The sequence below is a fragment of the Clarias gariepinus genome, chromosome 13, assembly GCF_024256425.1.
Source record: "Clarias gariepinus isolate MV-2021 ecotype Netherlands chromosome 13, CGAR_prim_01v2, whole genome shotgun sequence".
NCBI lineage: Eukaryota > Metazoa > Chordata > Actinopteri > Siluriformes > Clariidae > Clarias > Clarias gariepinus.
The window spans coordinates 32,166,588-32,187,186 of record NC_071112.1 but is presented as its reverse complement, the minus strand read 5'-3'; the positions used below and the strand labels follow the sequence as shown (position 1 = coordinate 32,187,186).

The 20,599-nt window shown below is 42.6% G+C and overlaps 1 protein-coding gene across 1 annotated transcript; it reads left to right on the top strand.

Moving 5' to 3' along the window:
- The first annotated feature begins 10,360 nt into the window (after window positions 1-10,360).
- Window positions 10,361-19,905, top strand: zgc:162964 (uncharacterized protein LOC560569 homolog). Its single transcript, XM_053509961.1, has 8 exons — window positions 10,361-10,653; window positions 14,128-14,269; window positions 14,447-14,587; window positions 15,515-15,622; window positions 15,995-16,142; window positions 16,641-16,785; window positions 17,034-17,297; window positions 18,370-19,905. Exons 1-8 carry the CDS (start codon window positions 10,425-10,427, stop codon window positions 18,591-18,593), a joined length of 1,401 nt encoding a protein of 466 aa, XP_053365936.1. The 5' UTR covers window positions 10,361-10,424; the 3' UTR covers window positions 18,594-19,905.
- Window positions 19,906-20,599: the final 694 nt, after the last annotated feature.

The following is a 20,599-nucleotide window of genomic DNA, read 5'->3' as shown; positions in this document are numbered from 1 at the left end:
AGGGTATTAGTAGGTGGGATGGGGGTATTAGTAGGTGAGATGGGCGTATTAGTAGGTGAGATAGGGGTATTAGTAGGTGAGATGGGGTATTAGTAGGTGAGATTGGCGTATTAGTAGGTGAGATGGGGTATTAGTAGGTGAGATGGGGGTATTAGTAGGTGGGATGGGGGTATTAGTAGGTGAGATGGGCGTATTAGTAGGTGAGATGGGGTATTAGTAGGTGAGATGGGGTTATTAGTAGGTGAGATGGGGGTATTAGTAGGTGAGATAGGGGTATTAGTAGGTGAGATGGTTGTATTAGTAGGTGAGATAGGGGTATTAGTAGATGGGATAGGGGTATTAGTAGGTGAGATGGGGTATTAGTAGGTGAGATGGGGTATTAGTAGGTGAGATGGGGTATTAGTAGGTGAGATGGGGTATTAGTAGGTGAGATAGGGGTATTAGTAGATGAGATAGGGGTATTAGTAGGTGAGATAGGGGTATTAGTAGATGGGATAGGGGTATTAGTAGGTGAGATGGGGGTATTAGTAGGTGAGATAGGGGTATTAGTAGATGGGATAGGGGTATTAGTAGGTGAGATAGGGGTATTAGTAGATGGGATAGGGGTATTAGTAGGTGAGATGGGGTATTAGTAGGTGAGATGGGGGTATTAGTAGGTGGGATGGGGATATTAGTAGGTGAGATGGGCGTATTAGTAGGTGAGATGGGGTATTAGTAGGTGAGATGGGGTTATTAGTAGGTGAGATGGGGGTATTAGTAGGTGAGATAGGGGTATTAGTAGGTGAGATGGTTGTATTAGTAGGTGAGATAGGGGTATTAGTAGATGGGATAGGGGTATTAGCAAGGTAAGATGGGGGTATTAGTAGGTGGGATGGGGGTATTAGTAGGTGAGATGGGGTATTAGTAGGTGAGATAGGGGTATTAGTAGATGAGATAGGGGTATTAGTAGGTGAGATGGGGTATTAGTAGATGAGATGGGGGTATTAGTAGGTGAGATGGGGGGTATTGGTAGTTAACAGATTATGGGCCAAACTTGACTGAGTGATGATGGTAGAATAATTATAAAGGTCTTGACTAAAACAACATGCATGAGGAATCACAAAGGAGTTTTTATTTTCTGCAGTGGAAAAGTACTGAACTAGTTACTTTTAACAGAAAGTAACGCTGTAATGTAACTGATTACTTTTTAAAGACAGTAATTTTGTAATGTAATTAGTTACTTTAAAAAGTAACGTCCCCCAACACCGGTGATAATAATGTCCTTTAATAGGTGGACAGTACATGCTTTTTTTACTGACCTAAATTATTTGTTTTCCAATTCCAGTTATTAAGCTGATTATGACTTATTGTAGACGCTACAGTAAGTAATAAGTCTTAGAGAAGTTTATCAGAGACTGTAGTGTTGAATCCGACGGCAGCATGTACCTGGACTAGACGTTTCTCCTTCCTATTGTACGGTTTGTTTATTCAGTATTTAGTGCTTCCACGTGTCAAGCTTTTACAGAAACACCCGCTCCTTACTGCTACTGCTATGTATTAGGAACTGTCATGTTATTTAGCATTATGTTTCATTTAACTGATCTACTTTATCCTGTCCTGTGCTTTGTTTCTATCCAGTTTAACACACATGGAAAGAACGCGCTGTTAGCTTTAGGACTGAAATCAGCTCTGAACAGGTTTGTATTCGAGTCTTCATCAGGAAACTGCTGGCAAACTTAACAGGGAGGACTTCATGTTAAACAAATTTCCTGAAATATACATTTCCTGTTATACTATTCCACTATTTATTCCACAGCACACAATGATAGAAAGGATTTAATTATGGTCGCACTGTCGGGTGTCACCCAAATAATGATGGGTCACCTTTGTCTGGTTCCTCTCAAGGTTTCTTCCTTAACATTTCCTCGCCATGTTGCCTCCAGCCTGCTGTTTTAGGTATATATATATATATATATATATATATATATATATATATATATATAGATATATATACAGTAAAATCACTCATCATCTATACTGCTTTATGTATGTCTTTGGACTGGGGGAGGAAACTGGAGAACCTGGAAGAAACACACCAAGCAAGGGGAGAACATGCAAACTCCCTGAGCACAGACTCCAGTCATTCTTGAGAACTGGGACGAAATGATTTTAGTTGGGGAAAAAAACGTTATTATTTCTAAAAAATGTTAAATATATTATTATTATTGAGACGTGGGTTGTAACATTTTTGTTCAAATGACAACCATTTCAATGTATTGCAGGATTTTTGTCCACCATTTATTGTCTAATAATTAAGTTTTTTTTTGTAAATGTCATATAATTATTTAAAATTGAATGCAGCCCCTTTTAATGGGATTTAATTAGGATAAAAACTGACTCCCTCTAAGTTATGTTGGTGCTAGTTCAGGGACGAAGATGCAAAGACCATTTTGGAGACCAGGGATGTTGAAGCCAATAGATTTTATTCTTTCCTGAATACAGTTGAGCATTTCTCTGCAGGGGAAAGGCTCTCGTCTCGTCTAAGATGCACGCTTGTATACATTTACATCACACTTTATCGACATCCTGTTCCCACCAACACAATACTCCCATACGTGTGTGTTATGTTTCTAACAAGATACAAAGCTCCAACACATCTTCATCCTACGGCTAAAGGAAACATAACTCACTAAACTGGACGGCTTTGTGTTTTACTCTGTGGGGCCATGTCTCATGTCTCACACTAACATACACACACACACACACAATGCACACAACGATATGGGCCCAAGGGCCCAATCTGACATCAGCCCTATATAGTGTGTACGGTGTGCAGTGGCGGCACAGGGTGCTTGGGCCCGCTCATCGTTGTTTGCCACTATATTTTATTATTGTTCTTTAAAACCAGCAACAACATAGTGGCAATTAGCTAAATGCAAAGTTAGGGATGATCACAGCCAAGTGCAAGTATTTAACCTTTATTCATGTATATGTCTATATCTTAATAATCACTGATGTCAATCTAAACACTAACTCTCATGATATGGTAATGTCTCATTATCTTCTTGTTGTTTTTTCCAGTGTATCCAAAAGCACGAGCTCTTTGCCCTTTGTCTCATTCTTACTCCACGTGAGACAAAACGGATCGATTTTCATTTTCACCACTAGAGGGCGTCAGTAGTCTACTTGTACAGATATACTGTAGAATATTGTAGGTGTATGGTAGATTATAATGCGTTTAAGGTTCATTTGTAATATGTATACACTCAGCAAAAAAAGAAACGCCCCTTTTTCAGGACTGTGTATTTCAACAATAATCCAAATAACTTTACAGATCTTCATTGTGTGACCGAGCATTCGTGCCGGGTTCGCTTACACACTTTGCAATATAACAAAATAATAAAGACGAGAGCACACAAAATCCTCTTCAACTGTTTATTCTCCTTTTTCTAATCAAACTTTGCGACACCCTAAAACAGGACGTGCGCATGCGCCTTTCTTGCCCTTCTACGGCAAGCCCCGAGGGGATAAAACCTCACACACACACATATGCACCTCATGAGCGCCTGTGCATCTAACCTTAGCACAATATAACAAAATCAAATTAGGTCTGTTACATACGTCCCCCCCTCACAAAATAAACGTCCCCGTTTATGTACCCAAACATAGTCAGGAACAGTAGCATCAGTGAACAATATGACACTAAAAGTACAGAACACATTTCAACTGGCTTTTTTTTTTTTTTTTTTTTTTTTGAAACAACAGCAACATAGCAAATAGTGACTAATCCGAAAATTATCCTTTTAATAAAGAACAAAATCCTTCAAATGGTCAGGAGGCCTATGAATTCTCCCAGTCCTACTCACACTAGGCTCAGATTCTCTTACTGAACAATGTAAGTCAGACAAAGAAGTAGTATCTGTCCGGGGAGAGACAGATTGGGCTCCACTAGAAACTCCCGTCCCCAGGGGAATCGACACACGCTGCAAGTCCGGAACATGAGACGGTGTCCGGATTCGTGAAACAGGTAATGTGTATGGCCGCAACCTATTATAATGCACGACCTGTGCCTGTTCCCCAATGTCCAAAGGATTTACAATCCGATAGGTCAGTCCCACTTCACCACATGAGTCCATAACTCGCACAATCTCGTAAGGTCCCTTCCAATGAGGTGCCAGTTTCATGCGGCTCTCCACTGGGTTGTGAAGCCACACCATAGCACCCACCCTATAAGGCTGGTGACGCAAACCAACATCATGGTACAGTTTCTGATGGTCGTGCGCTGCCTCAATGTGCATCCTTGCGCCACTGAAGGCAGAATCCAATTTTGTCAGCAGTGAAGAAACAAATTCAGCATGCGATACCGACATCTGAGAGTCAAGAACACGAGTGGGCACCAGTACATCAGCGGGAACACGTGCTTCACGACCATGGGTCAAGAAGAAAGGTGTGAAATGAGTGCTGGAGTGAGTCGTCGTGTTATAGGCGAATGCCACATGTTTTACATACTCGTCCCATTCTCCACTATAAGTCAACAGTGTCTTAGCTAGTTGATCAATCAGAGTCCGATTAAAACGTTCAATCATGCCATCTGACTGAGGATGGTAGGGCGTGGTGCGAGTCTTCTTAATAGACAGGAGACGGCAGAGGATTTGAACCACTTCAGCCTCAAACTGACGACCCTGGTCTGAGTGCAAAGTCTCTGGAACACCATGAAGCAGAACATAGTCCTCGAAGAGACAATGTGCTACTGTTTGTGCTGTCTGATTAGGCAGGGGATATAAATTGACAAATTTTGTGAAATAGTCTTCAACAACCAGCACATACCGATTTCCTTTCGAAGTCACGGGCAGCTCTAAGATGTCCATAGCCACCCTTTCAAATGGCCGTACCGCCTGGGATCCACCCATCGGTGCACGTTGGGCTGGAACAGGACTGCGCCGTGTCTGGCATGCCTTGCACTGCTCACACCAGTTCTTAATGTCCCTGTACATGGAAGGCCAATAACAAAATTGCCTCGCCCGTTCCCACACGCGCTCTGAAGAGAAATGGGCAGCAGCTGGTGCTCCATGCAACTGCAAAAGTATGTCAGGAATCAGCACGGAGGGGACAACTATTTGGATTACAGGTTTATTTGTCAGGGGGCAGCAAACTAAGCGGCACAACAGTCCATCAAGGATAGAAAGACGGTCGAATTCAGTCCAAAGCTTCCGTAAACACTGTGAAGTCACTTGTATCTTTCTCCTGGGAGGTCTTTGGGCGTGTGTCACCCAGCTCAACGCAGTTTTAATGTCAGGGTCAGCAGCTTGCATAGCCCTGATATCTGATAAACTGCACGACAATACATTAATATGAGACATGCCCTCAGAATTTTCAAGCGAGTTCTCCGCAGTCATGTTGCCAGTGGAATCTTTGACTTCAGAGGAATGTGTAATGTCTGTCTGATTAGAACTCACCACATTTACTTGAAATGCCCTCCCAATTTTGTTCTGCGCCACATTCGTGTCAAGTGTCTCAGGGCGGCGAGAAAGCGCATCCGCGTTCTTGTGATGTCGGCCATCCTTGTGAACAATGACCCAATTCAACGGATCGAGCTCCAGTATCCACCTCGCTCTTCTCCCCGTTGGGTCATCATCAACTGACATTCGCCGAAGAGCTAAGAGTGGACGATGGTCTGTGATAATGGTAAATGAGGAAAGTCCAATGTAGTGCTTGAATTCCCTTACTGCCCACACAATCGCCCACAACTCACGATCAAAAGTGGACCAGCGTTTCTGTGTAGAATTAAGTGCTCGGCTGGCATATGACACCACATGTTCACGTCCATCTCTGTCCTGCGCGAGAACTGCACCAACTGCCAAGTTGGAGGCATCAGTATAGATTTTAAATGGCATCCTGAAGTCGGGTAATATCACGACAGGCTCAGATGATAACACATTTTTCAGGTGATGGAATGATTGATCACATGTATCGTTCCATATGAAGGGCACATTTTTACCAACGAGTTGGTTCAGTGGCGCAGCAAGCTTTGAAAAGTCCCTGACAAAACGTCTATAATAAGAACACAGTCCCACAAAGGCTCTCACCTCCGACGGAGAACGAGGAACCGGCCAGTTCAAAACTTTGTCAGTGTTCTTAGGGTCGGGCTGAAGACCCTTACAAGAAACTACATGGCCCAGGAAAACTACGTGATCCCTGGCAAGGTGGCACTTTCGTGGGTTCAGTTTCAAACCTGCAGACTGGATCCTCAAAAACACCTCTTTAAGGCTTGACATGTGTTCCTCAAAGGTTTTATTGTAAATCAAAATATCATCAAGGTATACCATGCAGATGTGCCATGGGAGCCCTCTAAGGACAAGCTCCATCAAACGTTGAAAAGTAGCCGGAGCGTTGGAAAGGCCCATCGGCATAGATCTCCACTGATATAGGCCCTGTCCCGTTGTAAAAGCCGTCTTTTCCCTATCCTCCTCTGCAACTTCCACCTGCCAGTATCCATTAGAAAAGTCTAATGTGCTGAACCAGGCAGCGCCTGCCAGCGCGTCCAAGGTGTCATCGACTCTGGGCAGTGGATGAGAGTCTTTAATAGTCACACTGTTCAAACGTCTGTAGTCCACACAAAAACGCCATGCGCCACACTTTTTTTTCACCAGGACAACTGGCGATGCCCAGGGACTACAGCTTTCCTCGATCACACCATCCGCAAGCAAATCAGCTACTTGTCTTTCTATTTCAGATCGTTTATCAGGAGATGTACGATGAGCACGCAGTTTAATTGGAGCCTGTTCGCCAGTTCTTATGTGATGTTTCACTAGCTTACACTTTCCAGCATTCTGTTTGGAGGAGCTGAAAATGTCATGAAATTCACACAGCATGGCATACAATGAAGCCCTCTCCGAGTCAGAAATAGGGGACTCGTTCAGTGATATAGGAGGCACCGCAGTGGACGAAGTCACCGCAGCTACATCAACCGGGGCATGAAACAGTTGAATATCCGATTCCTCAACGGAGTATAACTCACCCAGGTGCATTCCTTGTTTTAATGAAATGTCATGTCCAGTAGGGTTCAAAATTCGTGCCTTCGTTAGTCCATTGTGAACTCCTGCCAGCGTATGCGCTACTATTAAATTAGAAGATGCTGCCACATTAGGCTCTAGATATCCAACAAAGTCACCTGTCACATGAGCCGCATTGGGTAGACATACTTTAACTGGCACCACTGTCTCACTGAGGGGCGGTAGATTTGTCGTGGTCGCCAGTGACACATTGCAACATGTCGGAACAAATTCAGTACTGTTAAGCAGAGGAACTGTGATGTCCCACAGTTGGAGTTTAGCATGGCTGAGGTCCAGTAATGCGTGATTCTTCAACAGAAAATCCCAGCCCAGCAGCACAGTCTGTGTAGTTTCTCTCAGCACATGGAAAACCTGCTGCCATGACTCAGTTCCTAGCTGGAATGTTACGGTGATAGTACCCAGTGTATCCAGCATTTGTCCATTCACTGCATGTGCAGAAACATAGTCCTTTCTCAGTGGGCGATTACGAAGTGTAGGGATTGACATACGAAAATCTGCACTCATAAGGGACACACTGGAGCCAGAATCGACTAACATCCGAACCTCCACACCTTCAATCACTCCTTTCACATACGACACTAACAGCTCCTGATCAGTCTCAGAACTGAACTCATTGTCTTTTAGCACAGAATTACAGTCATCTTCATTATCAGTATAAAGGCCCATAGGAAACATAGCTGGCGTTTGGGCCGCAACATCAGCTACAGTCCGTTTTCCGGCTGATAGTGGCGCTTTTCTCTACCAGGTGACCTGAAATGCACTCCCCTTTTTCTTGAAGCATCCTCATAGCTGTTCCATCTGCGGGGGCCGGGACTCGGGCTGCGTCTTGTAGAAGACAAAGGAGGGTGTGATTCTTTATAATTACGCACATCCATACCTGACGCGTGCTCATCCCTGTGCTGAAACTTCCTCTCAGGTGAGCGGCCTCTCCAAGCACCATCAAAGACGCGTGACTGACACCCTCGACCTCCGCAGGCACACTGACACCTTCCATTAAACTGGGAGCGGCCTTCATCCCACTCATCCCTTGCTCTAGAACTCACTCTGGCCTTCAGTTTCTGATTCTCATCACCCAAGCGCCTCAATTCCATTCTCATATCCCTCATTTCCTCAGTCAATCGATCCATTGCTCTGTGTAGTCCTCCATTATCAGTCACAGAGTAAACAGCAGCCACAGCTCCTACATCACTAGTACTTCCTGCAGCACTACCAGTCATGTAATCAGTCTTTATTGCATCTCTAGCATTCTCACACCGACCTGCAATTATCACAGCCTCCTCCAAATCCGTTGCTCCTTGTTCATGACATTTAGCTCTGAGCATAGGATCCAAACCAGCAAGGAAACGACGAAATCTTTCCTCCCTCTGGGCTCTTTCGCCGTATTCAGGAAAAGCCTCGTCCACCAGCCTACTGATTTCTGCCGCATACACTTCCAAACTTTCCCCCAGAGCACGAGGTCGGGCTGATAGGCTGGCTCTGAAGCGATCCATAAATTGCCGTTGACCAAAAGCTTCCTTAAGCCGTTCTTTGGCCGCTGTATAATCCGCCTGAACAGTATGAGCAAGGCTGTCCCACAAAAGAAATGCCGCGTTAGTCAGCCGTGTCGGTAAAATCCGTGCTAGTTCATAATTATAGGATGCAGTGTCATCTCCCTCCGTAAGCGCTTTCACAGCGACCTCGAATTGCCGTGCCCAACATAAAAAACTCTGCTTCTCGTTACCGGAAAACGGCGGCGGCAACTCAATCCTCACGTGTCTGTTAATCTTATCGCGGTCCCTTCTTGAAAATAATTCGTTCTCTTCCTTACACCACATGATGGCCGCGCCCACGTTAACTCGCGCGTGCTAACTCCGCTAAGAACTTTCAACTATAAACTAACTAGTTAAACACCCGCCGTCACACAGACTTACGTAAACGCTAATAAAACAAAACCGCTGCCACCAATGTGACCGAGCATTCGTGCCGGGTTCGCTTACACACTTTGCAATATAACAAAATAATAAAGACGAGAGCACACAAAATCCTCTTCAACTGTTTATTCTCCTTTTTCTAATCAAACTTTGCGACACCCTAAAACAGGACGTGCGCATGCGCCTTTCTTGCCCTTCTACGGCAAGCCCCGAGGGGATAAAACCTCACACACACACATATGCACCTCATGAGCGCCTGTGCATCTAACCTTAGCACAATATAACAAAATCAAATTAGGTCTGTTACAATTGTAAAGGGTTTAAACAATGTTTCCCATGCATGTTCAATTAACCAGAATCAATTAATTAACATGCACCTGTGGAATGGTCGTTAAGACCTTAACAGCTTACAGAAAGTAGGCATTTAAGGTCACAGTTCTAAAAACGCAGGACACTAAAGAGACCTGTCTACCGACCGTATAAACGCAGTGTGGCTAGGGCGATAAATCGCCATGTCCGCACCATGAGACGCCTAAGACGGCACTACAGGGAGACAGGAAGGACGGAAGACCATGTGTAACAACACCTGCACAGGATCGGTACATCCGAATATCACACCCGCGTGACAGGTACAGGATGGCCACAACAACTGCCGGAGTCACACCAGGAACACACAATCCCTCCATCAGTGCTCAGACTGTCCGCAATAGGCAGTCCATGAGGAGGAGATGCACTGCAGTACTTCAAGCAGCTGGTGGCCACCATATACTGACTGGTACTTTAGATTTTGAGCCTCCCTTCATTCAGGGACACATTGGGAAACATTTTTAGTTTATGTCTTATAGTGTTGATTCTTTTAGTGTTCATACAAATATTTACACATTAAGTTTACTGAAAGTAAAAACAGTTGGAAGTCAGAGGACGTTTCTTTTTTTGCTGAGTTTATTTATATATTCTATTTATGAAGCCCATATTCAGTGTGTGTATATATATATATCTCCAAACATATGTAGTATTCATGGTGTTTCAGGGTACTGAATATAGGCTTCATAATTGGAAAAACAATTAGCCTATATATAATAATAATAATAATAATAATAATAATAATAATAATGTGTGTGTGTGTGTGTGTGTGTGTGTGTATAGTCCATACTCCGTACCGCCTCACTAATTGATTAATCAGCTCTCAGGTCTAATTGTGAGGTTGGCACTATGCAGGTGTCTGTGTAGTGGAGGATTACAGCACAGTGTGTGTGTGTGTGTGTGTGTGTGATGAAGTTCCCCAGCAGGGTGTGATTGGCTCTGTGCTCCAGGGGCGGACTGGGACGCGATTATTCCCTCCAGGAAGTCTGGTGTTTACTATTACTCCGATCGGGGACAGACACGCAGTGTGTGTGTGTGTGTGTGTGTGTGTGTGTGTACTATAGTGTGTAACACACTGACGGTGCGCCGGTGCCGCGTCATGGCGGGAGTCGGGCTCGGGGGTTCGGACCAGGAGCGGAGAGCTGGGGAGGAAAGTGAAAGTGAAAATCCAGCGGAGAGAAAAGAGGGAGAAGAGAAAGAAGAAGAGAGAGAAGAAGAGAGAGACCAGGGAGAGGAGAGAGAGGAGGATCGGAGGGACTGGAGCCTCGACAATCACTGGGGCTTCGGTTTAGAGGGAATATTCGGTCTCGCGCTTAAGTTTTTTAAAGGTAGGTTAAAGTATAGATTCTACATTTACTGTATTAGAGAGAAAGATTTTCTCTGTGTGTGTGTGTGTGTGTGTGTGTGTGTAATAAATCCCTCTGATGCAAATCTTTTATAAACATGATCAGATCTCCCAGCAGTTCAGTTCCCTGGAAACTTCATATAAATTTCTTAGATATTTGGGTAAACAAAACACACACACACACACACACACACACACACACAAATACATCCACCAAAAAAAAGAAAGAAATAAAACCCTGACAGTGTGTGACTGATGGCCCAGTGAGTCACCCAGTGTAAGAATCTCTCCAGTGATGGAAACTTCAAAGCACTTTTGTAAGTCTCTCTGGATGAGAGCGTCGGCCGAATGCCTCAGTGTTAAAGCATTGGAACTACAAGGTCAGGTGTTTGTTTGTTGACGATGGATAAGGATTCCAGGGTTTATTTTCTGTTTCAGAGGTTTCAGATTAACAGCGGGTGGTGTAGTGGTTAGTGCTGACGCCGTGCACCTCCAGGGTCCGGGTTTGAGTCCCGCCTCAGGGTCTGTGTGCATGGAGTTTGCATGTTCTCTCCATGCTTAGTGGGTGTTCCCTCAGGTTCCCCTGTTCCCTCTCACAGTCCAAAGACATGCAGTTTAGGCTATTTGACGTTCACAAATTGCCCATAGTGTGTGTGACCTGTGATGGATCGGCATCCTGTCCAGGGTGTACCCTACAGTACGTCTCCCGCGATAGGCTCCACGCCCCGCGCAGCCCTGAATACAGGTTAATGTGGTGTAGATGATGAGTGAGAGAATGAGCCTAACATTTACAGCTGGAGCCAGATGTTTACAGACACACACACACACTATATGGACTAAAGTATTTGGCCAAACCTGCAGTGACATTGTATTCAAATACACACACTTCAGTATGGAGTCGGTCCCCCTTTTCCAGATCTAACAGCTTCCACTCTTCTTGAAAGGCCGTCCACAAGGTGTTGGAGTGTTTCTGTGTGACTTCATGGCCATTCATTCTGTAGAGCGTTCATGAGGTCAGGTACTGATTCATCCCAGGTCAGTTCCTCCCAAAGGTGCTCGATGGTGTTGAGGTCAGGGCCCTATGTTCGGGCCGGTCGGGTTCTTCTACACCATGTCTTTATAGTCCCTTCAATATTTAACAGATTTGGGCAGATACTTTTGTCAATTTACAGTACTGTAGGTTGAATTTGTTAGAACTGATTTTTTTTAAACCACTGTAAAAAAAAATATTATATAAATGAATATATATATAGTTATAAAAAATATATATATAGTTTTGCTGACTCAGCTCGTCTACTACACACATGACGCGTAAATTTTTCAACAATTGATTACAGATGGATTATTTCACTTATATCACATTTGCAGTGGTTTAGACTTTTACACTCAGTTGACTGTTCCGTGAATAATCCCAGAAAGGGACGTTATGGCTTTAGTAGCTTCTGATATTCTACTTTAACTCATTTGAGTCACTCTCTGCACCTGTGGATGTATTTGAAGGCCTACCTACAAACTCTGTCCCTCTTTGTTTGACATAATAGGAAAATCAAAACAAATCAGCCAAGCGTCAGATAAAAAACAATATTTGTCGACCTCCACAGGACTGGTTGGGAGCGACTTCACGTATCACCTGCACAAACACTTCTACACGGGTTTAAACATCATTAGACCACAGAGCAATTATACCTCTCAAGAAGGAGACAGATTCTGTTCTCCTAGGGATAAACATGGGTTGTCAAAATAAGTACGAATCAATCCCAGAACAACAGTACAGGACCCTGTAAAACACTGAAGGAAACAGATACAAAAATATCAACATCCACAGTAAAAAGAGATCAATATCTACTGTACTGTACTGTGTGTAACCTGAAAGGAAGCTCAGCAAGGAAGAAATCACTACTCCAAAACCTAGACTAGGGTTCTGTAGCAGGTGTAAGGACAAATAATTTACTTTTTTGGGAGAAATGTCTTCTGATCTGATAAAACGAAACAAAAATATTAAAAATAAATAATGTAGGAGGCTTGCAAGCCTTGACATTGAAGCAATGTCAGCCAGGAAGGTAAAGCTTGGTAGCAAATGGGAAATGACCCCAAGCATGTTTCCAAAGTTGAGGCAAAACGGCAGAAGGAAAATAGAGTTGAGGTATTGGAGCGGCCCTGACCTCAGTCTGGTAGAATATTCGTAGACAGAACTTCAAAAACGTGTTTGAGCAATGAGGCCTATAAACCTGACTCATTATAAACCTGACTTATTTACACCAGGAGGAATGGGATCAATTCCCCTGATCTAAAAGCTCTAACCCAAGTTAAACGATTTAAATGGAACGTTACCAAATCCTCACTACTGTAAGTGTACACTATGTAAACTTCTGATCCACTGAAAATGTGGTGAAAGAAATTAAATTCTACTATTATTCTGATATTCCACATTCTCAATTTAAATGACGTCTGATGTAAGACAGGGAATGTTTACTGGGATTGTGAACTGAGCCCAGAGGTATTTGCCTAAGGTGTATGTTAATGTCTGACTTCACCTATAGATGTGTTAAACAGTTTAGGACACGGGGGGTGCGGGGGTGCGGGGGGCTCTGCAGGGCTGTGCAGGGCTGTGGGCATAAGTATAGGAACAGATAGATAAAATAAACACCACTTAATGTCTGGTTTCCAACTGTCATGCTTGCAGACAACTGCATCAGATCAGAGCCCCACTAACGTCTTAAGTTTTATCCTTTTATGTCCAGTAACCAGTTTAATCCTGGTCAGGGTGGCCTGGGATCCAGATCCAGTCCAGGGAACACCGGTGCAAGGTGCACGAGTACAACCTGTTTTAAACACCACGCACACACCCATTCACGTCTAAGAGCAAGTTAGCATAGCCTGTCTAACGTGTTTGTTTAGAGGGCGAGGAAGCCTAAATGAGATGCATAAGCCTACAGGGAGAACATATGAAACCCACATATGATAGGAGTTAACCCAGTTAGGGATGGAGGCAACACACAGCAATGCCCTCCACTGTAGGAAGTGTTTGTATGATTCCTACCTCGGGGTGTGTGTGTGTGGAGTTTGCATGTTCTCCCCGTGCTTGGTGGGTTTCCTCCAGGTTCTTTGGTTTCCTTCCACAGTCAAAAGACGTGAATTTGGCCAGTTGGCATTTCCAAAGTTGCCTGTAGTGTGTGCATGCTTGTGCCCTGTGATGGATAGGCACCGTGCCCAGTGTGTGCCCTCGCTCGTGCCCCGGGTCTCCTGGGATGGGCTCCAGTCCTACCTTGACTCTGTACAGGATGAGCGCTACAGAGAATGAACGAGTGTGTGTGTGTGTGTGTTATTGTATGCGTGACCCGGTTGCTGGCTTTTAGTTTTAGATGTAGAAAATGTTGTGTAGAAAAATATCTTTCTTGGATTCTTGGACCAAACAACCATATTTGTAAAATGTTTTTTTTTATTGTTTTTCTCACAGAGATGAACGGCAAGGCTTTCCACCCGACATATGAAGAAAACCTGCTGTTCGTTGCGCTTCAGAAACAAATTTTCCTCGGTCCTTATAATCCAAAGGTTTGTCCTGAGATCGGGTTCTTCGATGTTCTTGGAAATGACAGAAGGTACGTTTACAATCACCACTGTGGACACATTAAATGTGACACATTAGTTACTTTGAGCTTACAAGCAAATTCCTCCATGTATGTTTATGCAAAGCAGGGTTTGTACAGATACGGGTTTCTCTGCATTCAGAGCAGTTAGAGATGCTGCTTTTTACATAACGAACACTGTTTTGGCAGGAAAAAATGGGCAGAGCTGGGCAGCACGGCTAAAGAGGATGCCATGAAGGAGTTTGTGAAGCTTCTGAACTCCTGCTGTAGTCGCTTTTCTCCCTACGTCACGTCTCATAAGATCGAGAAGGAGGAACACGAGAGGAGATTGTAAGTGTGATTTGAGATATTTTTAGATACAAGCTCTCTGCATTTTAAAGTCTTTATTAAAAAGAAACTAATATGCATCAGAAATGCAATACACTTACACTGTACTGTATATTGTTAAAAAAAAAAGAAAGAAAAAAGAATCCACCAGTGAGCTCAGCAACAACAAAAATGCCTGGAAGCCAGCTAGTGTATCTTATCCTCGTTTAAAAAGAAAAAAAGGAAATAAAAAAAAAATCACCAATTCAAGAACACCATTAACGAGGTCGGTGTATCGTTATTAAGGTCTGCAATCAAGAACTGCCTTCAACCTGGGTTCAAGGACTCAACAGTGGCATCTACTGTAGGTGGTGTTGGGGTTTGTACCTATGACCTTCTGATGAGTGGTTACAAAGACTAAACTAACCCCTGCTCACTGATAAGACATTAGGACAGAAGGCCAGGTTTATAAAGCCTGCTCAGTCCTGGAACAGGGTTCATTAGATGGTACCTGAAGGTGAAAAGAGCCGCAAGCGAGCAGCGAGTGAGTTATAGAGCGGTTGCTATGAAGAGCGTGCAAAGCATCTGAAAGAAGGAAACTGAGCATTTTCTGATGTCCATGGGTTCCTGGCTTCAGGACGTCATTAAGGATTCATAGTCAAGAAGCAAAAGCAATCTTTATGATTATATTCAATGTTTTCAATTACTTTTGAGCGTTATTTATTTATTTATTAGTTATTTATTTGTTAGTTGTTAAAGCCTTTAAAATATAGCTAAAGATCTACACCTCAAATACATGATGATTGCTTTGTTTTAAATTCGGTAAGGTGATGTACAGAGGCAAAAAATATGAAAACTGTGTCCGTGTCCTATAAAAATGATTTTATTATTATTGTTATGTATCTATTTTCTTGCAAATTGGTTTGTGCACGTGTTTATGTACATGCTCAGAAAAGAGGAAGAGGAGCGTCTCAGGGCGGAAAGAGAAGAGCGACAAAAGCAAGAAGAAGAGGAGAGGAGGAGACAGGAGGCTGAACGTTCACAAAGCATCCAGCAGAAGTGAGTCACTGGTATTGGAGAAGACGATAGATTTATCTCCTTATCGTCAGCTACATGTGTTTATACACTTTCCATAGAATTTGTTTAAAAGAGCTCAAAAGCAAATTATTTACATGTCATTTTTTACAGTTTGTTTTATTTACTCGGATAATGAGGCAGTTTTTCTACTATTAAATATTTATATGAAATCATGCTGATTGCTCATGAAGGTCATTTGTCCTCAGGTTGATGATAAGACAATCTAATGTCTCCATCATCAAACAAATGTTACACAGAGCACAGCTGATCGGAAATGGTGTATAATGGTTTAATGTTTCTGTATAAGCGTATTTTTATAAAAAAAAAAATTTATGTGTGTGTGTGTGTGTCTAGGCAACAAGCCACGGTTGCTCTGAATGTATCGCCACCGTTTCGGCAGAATGCACAGACCCCGAGCACTAAAAGCTCAGAACATCAGCCTCCAGAGCAGCATTCTCCAGAGAGCCCACAGCGAGCCCACCACACACACCCAGTCAAACAGGTTCTGTATCTACTGTTTACTGACGTACTGTTCATACATGCTGTACACTGACCTCCTGTCCACCCTAAGTCCACTTCCTCTTCCATATGCACTCCAGGAGCACGCAATTATGTTATTGTTGTTGTTTTTTTAAAGGCTGCAGTATCGTGTTGTATAATCATTGGTCAAATATTGCGAAATACTGCTGAGTGTGAACTTATACTTACTGTACTTTATAGCTTACGGTTTATACTGTAACTTGTCCTGTTCATTTGTTCTGGTGAGGAAAGTAATGTATGCAATAAATGTACTATTGGCTCACAGAGCTATGACCTTTGACCCGGTTTATCCTCCATAAAATGTGCTTTCGTTATATTTGCAGCGGTGTTTTAATCTTGGTAGGGATCACAGAGATGGGAAAACGTCCTTCAGATACCAAACTGTTTCCTGTAGTATAGCATTATAGTTTACATATTGTATTATGTGTGTGTGTGTGTGTGTGTGAATTTGCATGAGTAGCAGGACACGGCTGACGCACCATCCCCAGATTCAAATGACGTGTCGTCAGTAACCGATCCCATCAGCCCGTCCGAGTCGTCGTGGAAGATAAAGTCTGAAGGAAACCCCAAACAATATCATCTGTTCATAGAAAGCAATTCAGGAGGTATGTGTAAAAGCGTACCTTTTATTTTGTCCAGTTCTGACTGATTCCTCATGTGTTATATGAAATGAACCAAACTATATTTTCTTATGAGATAAATTTGCTTTAAACTCTCCGTGTATTTTATTATACTACACTTCACACTTGATAATTCCAACACTGCTGATAATAAAATGATTAGGCTTGGATTGGTTTAATACCAGCCCCAAACACCCCCCCCTTCCCCCCCCCCCCCTTCACGTCTGACGCAGACTTACCCATCATGGCTCCGTCCATGTGGACGACGTCTCAGGTGAACGAATTTAAGCAGAAGACGCAGCAGGACGCGGAGTCCGTGGTCACAGTCGGGAGGGGCGAGGTGCTAACCGTGCACATCCCGACTCGCGACGATGGCTCGACCTTCTTCTGGGAGTTCGCCACGGATTCCTACGACATCGCCTTTGGCTTGTACTTCGAGTGGCCGAGCTCAGTAAATGGTGCGAGAGCTGAGTCTGTATCTGAAGCCCAACAGGCAGGTAGGAAAGAGATATAATAAATGAATGTAGTGATTATTGAATGACCTACACGTATCACAAACATAATATTAATTCCCTAATGAAAGCAAACTAGCTAGAATGGCTTCCTATCATCTACAAACTGATTTATCTTGTTCAAAAAAACAAAGAAAATCTAAAGACAATGTGGTCTAAGAAGTTAGTGTACGATGCTGTGTACTGTAACTACTTTCTAATATGTATTACTGTATTACTAACATGTGTCCTGTTGATTGCTTTTTATGATAAAATCATACATTACTAAAAAAAAAAATATGAACAGTGTTCAAGTCAAAGCGGGACTTTTGATTGTACAGAATAACGTGATATGAAAGTAAAAACTTCCTTTATTTCTCTATATAATCTCCTGCTACACTAATGCACTTATCCCAGTGTTTCACTTGGGCTTGGACACCATTAAGGGAGAAAGTTTTCTCAGTACGCCTGAGCCTTGATTAGACTGGTTCACGTCTGAGACGCCGGCCTCCCAGGAACTCCCAGAAAAACTCCCTTAATGTGCCAAACATGTGGAGATGTCTTGGAGCGAGGTCAGGACTGTAATGTGCGAGTGGTGTTAGGGAATGGGTGTGTGTACAGTTCCAGGATCAGACGTTCCACTCGCTAAATGTTCACGGGAACGACTGCAGTGAGCTTAGGCGGGATCGTCATTTACGGACGTACTGACTTCTTTAAAAACGTTTGCACTGTTAACCGCCGTTGCTTTAAGTCTTCTTTAAATGTCAATCGATGCCCTGCGATGGATTGGCACCCTGTCCAGAGTGTACCCTGCCTCGTGCCCTAGGCCCCCTGGGATAGCCTCCAGGTCCCTCGACCCTGAATACAGGATAAAGCGGTTTAGAAGATGAGTGAGTGAGAGTGAGTAAATGTCAATCGCTTTTACGCCTTCATTCACAAGTCCCGGTTTGACTTGAACGCCCCTCTATGTAAGATTATGAAGTGCTAGATTCACATATTTGTCTCTACACTGTATGTGAATATTATTTATAATCATTTTTGCAAGAAATAATCTTAGCGTGTGATTCTTTCAATGCAGGCGTGGCTGAAGAGGCGAATCGAACGTCCGAGAAGAAAACCAGACAAAGCGTCGCCCCTCGGGTTAGCGAGGTGGTGCCACTCTTCCGTGGGGACAGTCACGAGAACGTCTACGCAGGCAGTCACCAGTACCCAAGTCATGGAGTTTACCTGCTCAGATTCGACAACTCTTATTCACTCTGGAGGTCAAAGGTCGTGTATTACAGAGTCTACTACACCAGATAGACTAATTACAGACACACCTAGATCTCACAAAGTTCGGGCTTTTTAAACTCCTCACACACAACATCATAAAGTTTCTAAAGAAGTTAGAGTGGTTAGACAAACAGCACAGTGTGTGTAGACCGGCCTAATCCCTGCTTATCTTTCAGATGAAAAGAAGGAGAGACAGAAGGCTGGGGCAAAGTCCAGTGCTGCTTGGTTTACTAGAGGTTAAACAGATCAGAAATAAGCATTAAACATGACAAACAAGAAGGCAGCAAAATACTTCTAGATATTATTAAAATGTTTATTTGAAAAATTATGGAAGTGAAAATACTACAGATTTCATTATTACACTAGGGTTGTGTTGAGCTCTAAAGAAATCCAGTGCAGTAGAAAATTACAGCACTGTGCAAAAGTCTTGACCCCCACCTCATCTCTTCATACTTTGCATTCAGACTCATAGCTTGAGCCAGACTTTCTTGTATTTTAAGTGCAGCCTCGAGGAAAAGTTCTCCAGGCTTTTTGTCTCTCATCATATTCACTCCAGTCGCTGTACCTGAGCAGTCCAGAGGAATGTTCTTTGTTTGTTAACTCACACAGTGATCTGTGAATCATTCAAGTGTAAAAAACATCTACATTACGTCCTGACCCAGTGAGAAACAGGAGCAGATGATGAGAGATGATCAGGAGGTGATTAGTAACTGATGATGGTTGGAACAGACGAGAGGGGAAATGAGGTCGCTGCTTACTATACATAAACAACCGATTTTTAAATCGTATCTTTAGGCCCTGTTCCAGATTCTTCACTTTAATCTACAACATTTAATTTTATTTAATATGAAGCAATGAGTGCTCGAGACTTTTACACAGTACTGCATGTCAAAAGCTAAAAAAAATGAAATTGTGCTAAACTATACCATACTATAAACGTGAGTAAACCACACTGCCTTGAAAGTTGTACATGTATTATTCCCATTATTTAAATAATGAATTTTTGAGAACATTTGAGATTCCATTTACACCTAGATACGTTCTCTCCAGAACGTTGTCCTGACAGCTCCTTGGACTTCATGATGCTGTTTGTTAAGCTGTGTTCTCTTATAAACTCTGGGGTCTTCCAGTAACAAGTGAATTTCTACTGCAGTCATGTGACACTTTACTTAAACTCCATTATTTACCTTTAAGTCTTCCAAAACAGTATTGGTGCTGATTAGATTTATTTTTATGTAATACATATAATACAGACAATGTGAGTGACCAAAGAAGCTGATATTAAAGTTTATGCAACATGGAAGGGATCAATCTCACTTCCCAAAAATGTCAAGTTCATAACTTCAGCCAGTTTGCCGAGATGATTTTATATGAGCCACAAAAATGGCTTATTTTTAGCATTCTACTGTCTCGCTTTAAACAATAATCATTTAAAATGCAAATTTGTTTATATTTCTTTATGAGTATTGATACTGAACTTGGTGTAAGCTTCTAGAAGCGTATGACCTGCAAAAACTGTTGCTTAAATTGTTTATTGGTAAAAGTTTAAAAAGCAAAAAAAATCTGTAGTGTCTGTAACCATGTCACATTCATGTTGGAATATCTTAACAATTTTGCATTTTACAATAATACACTATTTCAGGTTTATGTTTTTTTTTTTATGTGAAATTGAAATTGGTCAAATTTCATCTGAATGACAATCATGTTCCGGAAACTAAACCATGAAATTGTATTTAGCAAATGTGTTTCTTTTTATCTGCTAAAACATAAACGTGTATGAATATTTACAAAAAAATGAGGCATGTATCAGGAGATAAGAAGTGTTAAGTGTTATGAAAAAATAGTGTTATATGATCCTATCTGAGAATTTACTTTTTTACCTAGGTGAGACACGTTTTTGCACCTGAGTGAGAACTGCTTGCAGGAGGTTCATCAAGGCTCGATGAATTCTTATCCATTTGCAATTTATTAGGCTTGTAAGCTTTCTTATCTGTTTACTATTTTGTATTCAATAGAAATCTATACTGAATATTCAG

What these genes read in the sequence shown, in the direction of transcription:
- zgc:162964 (XM_053509961.1), top strand. Translation starts at nt 10,425, where the DNA reads ATGGCGGGAGTCGGGCTCGGGGGTTCGGACCAGGAGCGGAGAGCTGGG. An exon ending in CGCGCTTAAGTTTTTTAAAG is followed by an intron (nt 10,654 to 14,127) that starts GTAGGTTAAAGT and finishes TTTTTCTCACAG; the next exon opens with AGATGAACGGCAAGGCTTTC. An exon ending in GTTCTTGGAAATGACAGAAG is followed by an intron (nt 14,270 to 14,446) that starts GTACGTTTACAA and finishes CTGTTTTGGCAG; the next exon opens with GAAAAAATGGGCAGAGCTGG.